At 40.4% G+C, this 14,307-nt stretch overlaps 1 protein-coding gene across 3 annotated transcripts in view; it reads left to right on the top strand.

Moving 5' to 3' along the window:
• Positions 1-14,307, top strand: part of Astn2 (astrotactin 2) — a 1,010,996-nt gene that overhangs the window by 779,189 nt on the left and 217,500 nt on the right. For all 3 annotated transcript variants that reach the window (XM_055611729.1, XM_055611728.1, XM_055611727.1), the window contains one exon: positions 2,955-3,220. In XM_055611729.1, the coding sequence (XP_055467704.1) occupies positions 2,955-3,220 (266 nt within the window). The remainder of the gene's footprint in view (positions 1-2,954; positions 3,221-14,307) is intronic.

Here is a 14,307-nt window from a genome sequence, read left to right as displayed (position 1 = left end):
CCCATTACTATGTAACCCACTTGGACACTGAACTGCCATGGGCTACACCTGTGCAGGGGTTCCAGGTTATCTCCACGAATAGTCCTTGGTTGGAGTATGGGTCTCTGGGAAGTTCCCTGTGTTCAAATTATCTTGTTCTGTTGCTCTCCTTGTGGAGTTCCCGTCCCCTCCAGCTCTTACTATTTCCCATTTCTCTTTTAAATAGTTCATTGTGTCTTGATTTTGGGTGAAGAAGTGTCCCATTATGTTTAACTCTTTGGAAAATCATGGTCCAAATGTACTGGTTATTTTTGCAATGTTTTACATTTTTACCTAATCCATTATCTTGTCTGACCATAGGTACATCTCATGGACCTGAAACTCAATGTCCCACTCTGTACACTGGAGTTGCACAAAGGAGTTGCTGAAGATTTTCTGTAAAGGAACAGAAAGCACGTGTTTTAGCCTTTGTGAGACATAGAATCCTTAGTGTAACTACTCAGTTATGCCATTGTGATCAAATACAATACATAAGTCAACAGGCATATCTATTTTCGAATACAACTTTATTTGCAAAAGCAGGAAGGGGGATAACTTTACGGCATGCAACATAGGTTTGTTTGTTTTTATTTTTTTTAACTTCTGGAGCAGAATGTGGATTTATTTGTAATATTCTTGCCGTTTGGATTTTTTCCTCGTCATCTATCCAAATGGTTGTTCTCTTCCATGTTTTTCTCATGTCTACATATATTGCTCTCTCCTTCTCCCAGCTGCTGGGATGCCTTTTTCACAGCCTTGTTTTGTTTATCTTAGTAACTACCCTTCTTTAATCCCTCTGAAGGAATGGTTAGCTGGAATTCTCCTTGTCTTCCTCCCCCAGAGCCTTTGATCTGAGGCTCACATGCATTTGCTGACAGCCAGACAGAAAAGGTGGAGTCCAGATCCCAGACCTGAGGGCAGAAAGAGTAATGAATGAAGGCTGAGTTTATTTGTATTTCTAATTGGCAAGCCCATTTCCAAATCAGCTGCATGTCACTGCAAGCCAGAGCAGGAAGAAGAGAAAATTCTTACTTTTCCTTCTGACCTTACTGCCTAGGGCCCTCGTGGCCACTGAGGTATGGATTTACCTTTATTTCTCCCAGCCTGGTAGACGCTGCCATCTGGACCATGGTCTGTCCCTTAGTGTAGAGTTCCTCTGTTTTGGTGTTTAAATTGTGCCTTGCATGTTTTTGAGGTCACTAGCCACAGAGTGTACAATGTCATTGTCTGGGTCATATGCAATAGTGTGTACCTTGGAGCTTTTGGTATAGCACCAAGCCTCCCCCCCCCGCCTTTTTCCCCAGAAAATCTTATCTAGAAAGCGAGTTTACTGAAGAAATAAAAGTGGACTTGCTATGTTTGAAGCTGGGTGTGTTAGAAATTAGCTCCTATCTACTAAATTAACTCTGTGGAAGCAGTTGCTGAGGCGTTCCCTAGAATTTTATTATTTATTTTAACGTGTATGAGTGCTGGTTTGCAAGTATGCATGTGTAACAATATGTGCCTAGAGCTCATAAAGGCCACAAGAAGTTTGTGATCCACTGAAACTGGAGTTACAGATGGTTGTGAGCCACTGTGCAGGTACTAGGGTACTAGGAACTGAATCTGGGTCCCCCCACAGGAGCAGCAATCTTAACTACTGATCATCTCTACGGCCCCTATTACTTTTACTAGGTATATGTTTGTATGTACATGACATGTGTGTGAAGGCAGGACTACAGCTTTTCGGAGGTTCTTTTCACCTTCCATTTTTATGTGGACTCCTGGGGTGGAACTTAAGATGTCAGGTTTGTGTGGTGAGTGCTATTACACAGGAGCCATATGATGACCTGCTGCCTATGATTTTGAGAAGTCTTCAAAATATCTGAACTGGATCATAAATGTCTGTTTCCCCATAGAGTTTTGAAAGCTGCCTTTACAAGTAATAAACATATCCCCACGGTCATGGTAGATACCAGCAGTGAACAGGAACAAGGTGGGGCCCAGTTTCATCAAAGGTTGACAAAATGGCTGAAAAGTCAGAGAACAGGAAAGGAAGGAAAATTTAAGGTAGGATTTTCCTTCCAGAAGAGTGGAACAGCAGGGACAGTAAATATATTAGATTAGAGCATTAATGGCTGTAAGAGATTTCAGAAACAGAAGAGAAAGCCAGGACATGGTGAGCAAAGACACAGAGACAGGGACTATTAAGAACACAGACGGCTCTATGAGGCTCAGTAACAAAGGTGATCAGAGTACAGCCTAGGGGAAGCAGGACAGAATGGGAAGGAAAGGAAGTTTTCCCGAAGGAACAGGGAAGCATCAGAAGAGGAAATAACCCCCATCCCAGACAGTTCTCCCTCCTAGCCCATTTGCCACTTATACCTGATCAAATTGGTGTATGAACCCCATTTCAAACAGCGAGTGATCCAAATGCCCAAACATTAAGAGACCTTTTTTTTTTTTTCAAAGCTGCAGAAGTTTTAGCAAGCAGAACTGTTATTTAAACCAAAATTGGCTTGACCTGATGTTCATGCTTCTCTCATTATATTGTTTTATGGAAAATATAAAACTGGAGCACAAACTTAAAAGAAGGGTATAATTTGTGTAAGTTGATGATAGACAGAAGAGAATTTCTGGTCAGGAAAAATATCTCTGAGTCTTTACATCTTGCTTGTAGAATCATTTCGTGCGACCTACAAATTTAACATGTGGAAAGTGAGGGCTACACAAAGCAACAGACTATCCAGTATAAATAGGAGAATAAGACATCATGGTGTTCTTTAACCCTTGGGCCAGTGGTTTTTCCAAAGCACGATGAACAAGTCACCTTATTATCTTTGTTCTTTTCCAACAAGTACCGGTTTCTCAGTAAATGTTCTTTGTGGGCCCAGGAATTTAGCCATTTAGAAAATATTGGATTGACCTATGCTACTGCTTATTTTATAACCCTCTAGAGACCACGGAACTGGGCAGCAAGAAGGAGCTCAAGTCCATGCCCTTCATCACCTACCTCTCCGGTCTACTGACAGCCCAGATGCTATCAGATGACCAGCTCATCTCAGGTGTGGAGATTCGATGTGAGGAGAAGGGCCGCTGTCCATCTACCTGTCACCTTTGCCGCCGGCCAGGCAAAGAGCAGCTGAGCCCAACACCAGTGCTGCTGGAGATTAACCGTGTGGTACCACTTTACACCCTCATCCAAGACAATGGCACGAAGGAGGTGAGCTTCCCTGGCCCAGATGTCATGTAACACCTGACCAACTCTCCTAGCTCCTGCCTGTCTGGACCCTTTGTCCATGAGGATTGTCCTCCTTGTCAATAACAGCAACGTCGTGGTTTCTGCTATTTATTCATTGTCGTATCATATTTATACACACATATATACATACATATATATAATTTCATGACACTAGCTGCAATAACAAATAAATCCCCAAATCTCAGTGTCCCAACACAGAAGACATCACTTCATTTGCACAGAATCTCATATAATTGTTGTTGTCTGAAAGGTGGTTCAGGGACCTAGACTAGTACATATTTGCCCAATTAACCTGACATTGCCAAGGTCACTGTTGAAGAAAATAGAATACTGGGGATTTCCAAAATCAAAGCTCAAGTCCATGCCCTTGGGACAGGCATTGAAGGCAGCATGTGTCTACAGTTCCATGAATTATAGGAGTCCAGTCATTGTTCACACCTGTGCCAACAGAGACAGCATTTTAACTGGGGACCTACAGGAAGAACGCACGGGTTTGGTAAAAACCTGACAATGTTTGACCAATTACTTTCAAGTCTACAATATACTTAAAAACATTAATCCATATGAAATTGCTGATATTTGACCATTTTTTACTTATATAATGGCAGTTTTACATGATTAATCCTTCTGAGAAAACCTCACAAATGCTGTGATTTTTCTTCAAATTTGGTCCCTGTAGAACTTATATGCTTAACTATGCAATGATTAAGACCCCCACGTCTCTTACTTTTTAACTACCATGTATTAGGACTTGGGAGGAGTCATATGACTTATTTGGTTCACCAATTTACAAACCTATTTTTATAGGACACTTTTTTGTAGTTTTTGTCTTTAAAGCTCAAGGACAATTTCATTGGAGTTTAGAACTCAAGGGCTGAGGACATGTCTATCTCAGCGGTTCCTAGAAGAGGAGAGTGAAAAGGTGGACAAAAAGAACATGCCTTTTGAGTTGAGCTACCATGGAGGTCATTCAAGTGGTAGCTGTTGAAGAGATCTTTAGAGAAAGAGTAAAGGCCAAAGCATTGCAGAAGACATGCTTAGAAAAAAAATAGAAAAAGAAAAGGGGAAGACGTGTTTTTCAATAATTTAGAAGAATAAGCTGAGTTACACAGCCTGAGTGGCAGTGGCTCTGTAAACTGCGTTGGTCAAGGGAATTTGGTGAAGTGAAAGTACATCATCTTGTCAAAGGGACACTTACTCTGCCTGACTCTCTAGTGTAAGGTGAGCCTGCTGTCCTAGAGAAAAGTCTTACCTTCCTAAGAGGTGGCCTTCCGGCCATGTTAGTTCATGAATCAAATATTTTTAAATACAGCATTTCAGGAACCTCAGTCTCATAAAATCCGGAATAGTGACAGTATTGAACATCAGTGAAGAAAATGAGAATACATGAAATATGTAATTAGCCCCCATTCCTCCCTCTGTGGCAACTCCCAGGAAGCTCCTGGCCACGAAAGAGGTCAATCTGGTAGACCAAAGGCTGAGGTCATGGTGTATGTGCCTCTACCTCAGCTTTGTACCAAGGTAATAGGTAGAAGGTAGCATAGATTCACACAGGGCTTTTTAGAGGGCAGAGGAGGAATGCAAGTAAGAATGCAGGCCGAGCATCAGGTCGATGGCACAACTCTACACATCTCAGAAAACAGTTTCCATTATTAAAGCCAAGAGATAGAGGGAGATCCAGATGAGTCCAAAGAGATGTGAAGGAGTGTGATTATTTGGGATGATATGAGGTTGGAATTTGGGACCTAATTTTAGAGCAACAGCATAGTAGAGATATATGATTAGCAGGAACTTTGTAGGATTAGATTTGTGTTACAGATTGATCTTTGTGTAAACATCAATGGTAGAGCTGCCATGAAATGTGAGAGTTTAATAAAGCACACCCCCCCCCAAATTAATCAACCACAGTGAAATTCATCCCTGTTACAGGAATGAACACCATATAAGTAAAGAAACTACCACACTACCAAAGACCAACAATAAAACATACAGACATTTCTATACACTTCTTCCTACAGTAATCTGGCTGTAGATTACAGAAATATAAGGCTGGAAAGAGGGCTATCTCTGAGGAAGCTCCTCCAGCTTCCGATGAGCAACACAGGTGATCTAAGGGTACTGTGTGAGCACACCAGTGGCTCTGCAGGACTGTCTGTCTGAGTCTTCACATTGGAAGCTGTGGCTATCTCATTTACTGCTCTGTGAATACCCTCCCAAAGGATGCCTCTGTAGGTCAAGCTTTCTTCATCTGCAGTGTGGTCCACTACAACCCAAGTTCTGTAGGCTTTGGAGCACGTTCTTAGTATATGTGGAGTTGAGAAGTTGATGGTTCTCTTCATTGTGGCTCAAGAGCAGGAATTCTCTGTGTCTGGACTCTATACCCACTTTGCATAGCATTGTTGAAATGCTCAGTGAGGACACTGAGTGAGGTGTAGTGAAATATTTTTTCTCATTTTATTGTGTTCATTTTTTAAATTTTTAAAAATTTATTTACTTTTTATCCACTTAACATTCCTGGTTGTAGCCCTGTACCTCCTCCCCTCCCAATCCCACTCTCCCTCCCTTTCCCTTCATGTGAATCTCTGAGTAACGGAAGTGGGGACTGCATGGGACACAGACTCACTTGTTAGCATCTGACTACTCTCCCCTGGCGGGACTGCCTTACTAGGCCACAGGGAGAAAGGACTGCTCAGTCCTAATGCAACTTGATGAGCTGGGGTGGATGGGAAAAGGAGCTCCTTCTTTCCGAGAAACAGTAAAGTATTCTAACATTAATTCATGGTTCACTAAGAGAATCTCAAGTTTGGGAAAGTGATCACTAGATGTCACTGTGTCCCTTGTAAGAGAATGATGAGCTGGAAGGACTAGTCATTCATTGATTAAATCAGTAAATATGTTTAATGCACTCTTTATGCCCAGTACTATAAAAAAGAAACAGTAGGAAAATATATGTGGTACCCCCCTTCTCCAATACTAGGAACTAATTCAGCTTGTAAGGACTGTAACACTGAACAGCCCCCATTTTGCCTATATAGAAGAGGTCAGACTGTACAAAGTATCAGGGGCAAGTCTGGGCTGCTAAGTCTCAAGTGCCTGTGAAGGAGCTTTGTGGAATCTGAGGTTTCTCTGAGGAAGTGACATTTAAACCAAGTCCCTGTCACTACTGCATAAAAGGAATACGGAGGACTGGGCTTGATGGAAGAGACAGCGTACAAGGGCATTTCAGATTGGAGCTAAAGATGGACAAGTATGTTTTATTTTAGGAGCTGAATGTAGCTGGTGTCAAAAACTGAAAGGTTTCCATGGACAGTGCTGTGGAGAGATCAGGCTGTCTGAGAACAGCTAGAGAGATGGAGAATTTTGTTCCAGAGTAGCAGGGAACCTTGGAGAGGTGAGGATGGATAGGCAGGCAGGGCTGCTGTCCTCTTTGGTCATGTTTTTCCTCCTAGAGATTTCTGCAGGCAACGTTACTACACCCAGTTTCCTACAAGCCTCCATTTTTTTCTCTCCCTGAATCAAATATAGGCTCTTTTGAAGTCCAAAGATCAACGCATATTTTCTTTTCTTTTTTTCTCTTCTTCTTTCTCCTCCTCCTCTTCTTTCTTCTCCTTTTCCTCCTCTTTCTCCTCTTCTTCTTCATTTGGTTTCTTGAGACAGGCTTTTTTTCTGTGTAACAGTCCTGGCTGTCTTGGAACTCACTTTGTACACCAGACTGGCCTTGAATTCACAGAGATCAGCATGCATGTATCTCTTGAGCTTGGATTAAAGGTGTGTGCCACTATGCCTGGCTACATCACATATTTTCAAGAGACACAGCTTGTAGTCAGAATATGTGGAAGAACCCCAATGCTCACTTGAAAATGATCCTGACTGAGGGTATCATGGCCACTCAAGAAAGCTGCTGTGAGGGTAGTATTCATTTTCATTTTGTCCATCATGTTTTTCCAGTTCTGTGATACTCTATCACCCCCTCTTTTACAGCCAGCTTCTGCCTCTCTTTGCCACTGTGGCTGCTGAGAACTGGCTGTATAGATAAAACACTAAAAGGGCTACACTACTTGTTGGGCCTCGTGAACTCGCCACCTCATCTGATTCCATTAGAAGTAGATACTAGAAGAACAAATGTCACAGGTATAGAAGCTGAAGGTTGTAAAAATTGCCTAGAATTACACAGTGGCTCGGGAGTAGAGGCCAAGAATAGCACAGAGGCTACAGTATCGGCTTCTATGAAGAAAAAGTTTCTTGCAGGAAACTCACAACAACATTATTATTATCTCATTTAATCTGTCTTTTTTTTTTTTTTTCTTCTGATGGGAAAAAAAAATTCCCACAGGGCAAAGGACTTGCCAGGGCCTTGCTATGATTCAGAACTCATGTCTTCCAACTCTAAGTCTCAGCCTTTCAGTATTTTATCTATGAGATTAAAAAATACATGACTGTTTCTTATTCTTCCTTTGGTACCTTCTTTTCTAGATAATACCTGATGACTTTGTTGATGCCTAAACTGAATGTTGTGTTCAAGTCAGATTGATATTTTGTATGAGAGAGCTCATTGATTGACCAAATTACAAATGAAGTGTGACTTAACGTATTTTTTGTGGGAGCATCCTGGCCTCTAATTCTGAATGTCAGCCAGAATATGAACTGAATGTTTTTTTTTTTTTTTTTTGAGGGGGGAGGAGTATGAACACTACTTCTTCAGATGGCTGGAGTTTCCTTGGATCAATTCCAGTGAACATGTGGGAAGGGGTGATGCCTTTTACCTTAGCTGGAAAAGAATTACGCTTTGTGCTGTGATTTTTGAACAAGCAAAATTTTAAAACAAAAAGTGAATATCTTTGAGATAGAGAATTTGATGAATGCATAATTCTCCTTCTTCCACCTGTTAAATGACCCCTTACTTAGACCAAAGCTATAGGCCTTGACTCTGTGCAACTGCTACTTAGATATACTAGACTTTGTGTGGTTGCTAATTTAGCCTTTGGGTGAAGCAGAGTCTCCAAGTGGAGAAGACATAGGAGTGTCACAAGGAAAAGCCAGACAATTGAATTTGAATCTCACATCTGGCATTTACTGTCTGTGTGACCTTTGTTTTACTTATTCATAGTTACAATTACGATATCCATCTGTGTCCATCTCAGGGCTGGGTGTTTGTTTGGGTGAAGTACACAGCTCGGCTTCACCAGGGATCTCCTTCATGCTATAAGCCACTGGATGGACTTACATTGTCTAGATCTGGTCCCTGTCTGTCTGAATGTGAAGAAATAGAAGCTAACTTTATCTACAATCTCATTTTGATATTGTGATAAAGTCAGCTCTAATTCCTTCTTCTTAAAACCGGTCTGTTTAGTGTTTTATTTGAATAAGTTTGTTATATGAACTTCAAACATATGTTTGTGTATATGCAATCCATGTTAAGTATATCTCTTGCTATATAATCTCAATATCAGTAGTGAAAAGACTTCTCTCTATGGGAACGTTAGTGGTTTTTTTTTGTAATCAGTTAAAGTGTATCAATAACATGATTTCATATAAGAAGTTATGTGAGAGTAGCTGGTGTTATCTATTGCTATGTACCCAAATATCATGAAATTTTTATAGCTCAAAATGACAAACAACAGAATAATATGAATAATCAAAAAATTAAAAAAGCAAAATATTTCAATATATAACTATCCTGAGAAGACTGATGAATAATAACAGATGCTGAACACCATCAATCATTAGGGAAGTGAAAATCAGAACCAATTTGAAGCTAACACATACTACCTTTGAAACAAAATATAAAGTAAATCTTTTGAGGTTGAAAGAAAAACCTACTCACCTATAGCTTAGTTACCACACAGAGGCAGAGCCAGTATTATTTCTCAGACTTAGTAAAGGGAAGAGAAGGACTTGATAAACCTGCACCACACCTCAGTGGATGCTCATTTGCTAGCTGGGGTGTTTTAACCTTAACCTGTTTATCTTACAGGTTAACCTCGTTATTTTACAAGGAGAAAATCTAAGGCCTAGATGTGAAGAGTAACTTACTCAAGTTGTTTGACTTCAAAGTGGGCAAGATACCTGAGCTCAAGGATATTTTTGTTTCTCTGAAACTTGGTTTTCTCCTCTATAGAGCGGGTGCGGATAGCTTTGCCCTCAGAGGTCTCATGTTGAATAATTAAGAGACCACTTGATAGGATTTTGAAGGCTGCAAAACACTTCCAATCCTGGGAGCATTTTGTTTTTATGTTGTCTTGGGAAATGTCACATGTAATTTTGGTCTTGTTGTGGTTGTTTGACCTTCCTGCAGATCTTCGTGCACTGCCAAGAACACTTATTTGCTTCATTTTCATTTCTTGGCTTAAACTGAAGAAAACGCTGATTAACCTTCAAAAAGAAATTAATAAAGTCTTTTCTACCTCAACTATTACCACCACCATCCCTATAACAATCCAGCCACACCACCACAACCACCACCATCACCACCTCTGCTTCCCCATATCACAACAAGAATGACCCCCATCACTCTATCACTGACCCCCACCACAACACCAAAGCACAACTACCATTATTGTTCTCACGACCACCATTGCCATCACTACAACAATGATCGCACCCTCACCACAGCAATCATTAGAATAATAGCTTGACCACAATGACCACCATAACAAGGACCACTGTGTTACCATCACCATCATCAATCTTGTCATCCCCATCAGTATCAGCATCACAGCCATCTCCACCTTCAGTAATGACTGCCACCACTCACGGACATCGCCAGTGTGCGTCGGTGTGTGTATGTGCCATGGACGCCACCACAGCTACGTTAGCACCACTGGGCTGCCACAGTTATCGCACTACTACTATCATGCACTGCCACTGTCACAGTCGATGCTCCGCCATCGCCTCAGCCCTGTCACTGCCAGGTTCATGTACTACTGTGTGCCAGATACTGGGCTAGGAAGCATGATACAGAGGGCATTAGTATGTAGACTATGACTTCAAGGATCTCACAGTCTAGTGGGTGAAGCAGGAGACACATAAGCAGCTTTAATTACTTGCATATGCTAACTAAATATGTGACTTATTTTTAAATAATGAAGTGAGCATTCCAAATGTATTAAGAAGACAGTGAGAAATGTTGAGTGGGTTGACCTGGAAAATATTCTGGGAAACTGAAGGTACATAGAGTTAAGTAGTACATATAGCAAGAACTTGAGGTATATCTACTGAAGGTGAAGTTAATAATGTTTATTATATGTATATATATATATATATACATATATGTATATATGTGTATGTGTGTATCTAATAGCCATGCCTTTATATTGATCCAGTATTGTAAATGACTCCAGATGTCTTACACAGACCTTACATTTCTTAACATAACATTCCAAGTTACCCTCAACTCAGCCATCTGCATATCACTTCGAGGTACTGGGATTTTTAGTCTTATTTAACCATGCTATTATTACTCCTGTGTAGCAGACAAGAATGTTTAATCCCAGAGAAGTTTACACTAAGGTCTGTATTATGCCAAACCTACTCTGGACCAGCAGCAGAAGGTGATGTCCCTCTGATGTCCAAGGCCAGCCTGTTGCCAGGTTTTGCAAATTAAGTTTATATTAATATCTTCATATCTGTTGTTGATTTTCTGCTACAGTGACAGAGTTAAGCAGTAACCACAGGAAATGGAAGGTAGTTGCCTACAATGGTAGGTAATTTCTGAAACATCCCCTTTCTGGTTTTTAACATAAAGTATTTAGAAAACCATTACCTATACTAAATGATATTGGAAGTGAAGGAGAGAGAAGTGTCAGTGAATCAGTGTGTGGAGGTGCTTTTCATTAAGCCTGACGACCCAAGTTTAAGGCATGGGACCCACACAATGGAAGGAGATAGTTGACTCTGGCAAGTTGTCCTCTACCTCCACACATCCACTCTGGTAAATGTGTATCCAGCCAAACACTCACAGAAAATGTAATAAAATAATATGTGACAAACATATAGACTAGGAAAAAGATATATTAATAATAACTAACTTCAAACATGTGTCTAGTACTTTAAAAATTGTGTTATGTGTATTACACACTTCCTTAGTCTCTTCCCCACCACAGAACATTTGAAGAATGCACTAGTATAATAATTTCACAAATTGAAAATAAAGCACCTAAGGTTCAGAGCTAAATAAATTTTCTGTGATCATGCAGAATTGAAGGGTGAGACCTGAAACCCAAGTGGATAATTGAAAGTTAACGATTTGGGCTGGAAAGATAGCTCAGTGGTTTGGGTGTATACTGCTCTTCCAAGGGATCTGAGTTTGATTCCTAGCACCAGTACTGTTGTAAGCGCCGGGTACCTTTTTCTGTTTCTATCTTCCCAGATATGGGATTATAAGCACAATATCATGCGTAGATATATTTTTTTAAACATGGATTCTAGGGATCAAACTCATGTTCTCCTGTTTGCAAGGCAGGCACTCTCCTGAGCTCTCTCCCTAGCCCAGAATTATGCATGTTTTATTATTGTTTTCCCCAGGCAAGGGATCCATGGCATCAGCAACTTTCCTGACTGTTCTTCACTCAAATGTTAGAACATTCAAGTAAGAGGATCAGTTAGTTGGAAGGACAACAGCAGGAGTATAATTTTTTTGTGATGTTTGGGGAGAGTGGGCATCTAATTCAAGTGAAGTTAGTAAATATTGTGTAAGGGGTCAAGAACTGTTTTGATCACTTGGGGTACATCAGAGGACAATGTGGACACAACTGGAAGCTTTGTTTCTACCAGAATATGTACAAGGAACAGAAAATAAGCAGTGTAGCAAATAATATGAAAAGGTGGATAAAAAGTTAATAAGAAAGATACATTTGTGTATATGTACATGTGTAGTATATGTGTATACGAGTATGTACGTGTGCAGTCGAGTATAGAGTTCTAGGTCCAGCTGGCTCAAAGAGAACCGGAATCACCTGAATGATGTGGAATAAATATTCTTTAAGAATACAGCTTCACGGCTTCTTTGAACCAACTCTGTTTCTCCAAGAACAGAGACCCTGCCTTTCCTGAGCTTCACTAGTTCATCCTAACACCGCACTTAATAATCTTGAATCAAATCTTTGCCTCATATGTTTTGCCATTTTAAAATTCATATAAAGAATTCTTTGTTTATGGATTAAGAAAGTCAAATGCTTCTTACAATATAGCTTAAATCTTCCCTGCTATTATGGGCCACTTCTTCTCCATCTCAGATTCTGAGAAGGAGGTGAGCTGGCCAGGAGTCAGCCTGTCAGGCAATCGTTGGCAAGAGGGAAGATCAAAGGGAAGAAGGGAGTAATCCACATGTTACTCAACTCACACGGTCAATTACAAAAGAGGAACTTAATGCTTGGCTTGCCTACTTACAAAACTGGAAAACGAAGCTCTTTCACAGGACTAGAAGACTACTTGATTCAGAAAAACATACGAGACAAAAAGTCTTAGCAAATGCAAAAGTTTTTGCATGTCAGAGAGTAGAGCAATTTGATGGGGCGTTGGATTTTGTTATTAAATGCAATAAGTAGAACAATGCTACGTCGCTTCCCTGTACTTTAGCAATAAGAAGCATTTACTGGGCACTACAGTAGTGCCAGGAGCCCAGCTCAAACACTGGATGTACTTAGCTCACTGAAGGCTCTCATCAGCTTCACATGCACATCGTCTTTCTTTTTCCAATGTGAAAATAGAAACACTGTGAAGCTCACGCACTTGCTCCTTGCTGCTAGAGCCAGGATTTGTCCTCAGCACCTGGCTCCTTCCTTCCAGGTTTAACAATAAGGTATAATAAATGGTTGCCTAACATGTACTAAAGACATTATCACTTCATTCCGTGTACCATTTACAGCTCCCATCTCATCTTTACTTAGTGAACAGATTCTGGAGAACTGAACAACATCTGTCTGAATTGATTCATTGTCCTTTACCGTGGCTCACTCCAGTTCCTCAGCTTCTCCCATTTGAGTCCCTGGCAGACCTCTATACTTCATCTGCCATAAGAAGCCTCATCTATCTTCTGATGGTGCTTTCCATCTCAGCTTTCATTATCCTGAAGCCTAAGGAACATCCACCATTCACATTGTTCCTTTATAGCTTCTGTATTCTTATCTGACCCCCAACCCATTAACAGATCCTGTACATCTGTCGTCTTCTTCATAAGGGCTTTCAAAATGTATTCATTTTATCCATCCTGATCCAAGTCTTCTCTGTGCTAATAGCTAACAATGATCCTGTCCTCTTAACACATCCTTTTGCATGTAGTCAGGTTGATATTTCCAGCACTAAATCTCTCACACATGTTTCCTGCTTATATGCTTTATTGATTTTCAGTTGTTTTTAGGATCAAGACCAAAGTCATCATCATGATCCATGAGGGACCATGGTTCTGGATATCCCTAACTTTCTAACACTAATCTCTTCCTTGATTCCTCATTCTGTACCACAGTAATAGTGATTCTCTTCCATTTTCTTAAAACACATTGTTTTTTTTTTTCTGACAAAAAATTCTACATGAGCTGTTCCTGTGGAGACATGTATGCCTGTCTACCCCACTCACTCGCTTCTTAGCAGACTGATGCCCATTCATCAGTTGGGCAAGGTTTTATGTTTGATGAATCCTTCCTCATGAATGATCATTTATTTTCTTGAATCTCTTTCTTGTTCTTCTATAGCAGTTGCCATATATAGCAGTTCTGGTTTTATTTATTCATCTGTGATTGTTTTTACTACTATCTGTGTCTCTTCCCCTTAATGGTGTTATTTATACTCATAACAGTGCTTGTAAAAAATAAAAGTAAGAAAGGACAGAAGGAAGAAGAAAGAAAGAAAGAAAGAAAGAAAGAAAGAAGAAAGGAGAAAATAAGGAAGGAAGGAAGGAAGGAAGGAAGGAAGGAAGGAAGGAAGGAAGGAAAGAAGGAAAGAAGGGGACAATTCAGGAACAGAAAGGATTATATAGGCATTTAGTTCTCCCTCTCCCCACACATGCACACACACACACACACACACACACACACACACACACACACACACAC

The sequence above is a fragment of the Psammomys obesus genome, unplaced genomic scaffold (genome assembly GCF_907164565.1).
Source record: "Psammomys obesus unplaced genomic scaffold, mPsaObe1.curated_primary_1811, whole genome shotgun sequence".
Classification (NCBI taxonomy): domain Eukaryota; kingdom Metazoa; phylum Chordata; class Mammalia; order Rodentia; family Muridae; genus Psammomys; species Psammomys obesus.
The sequence above is the reverse complement of the archived record's forward strand: the minus strand, read 5'-3'. Positions and strand labels throughout refer to the sequence as shown.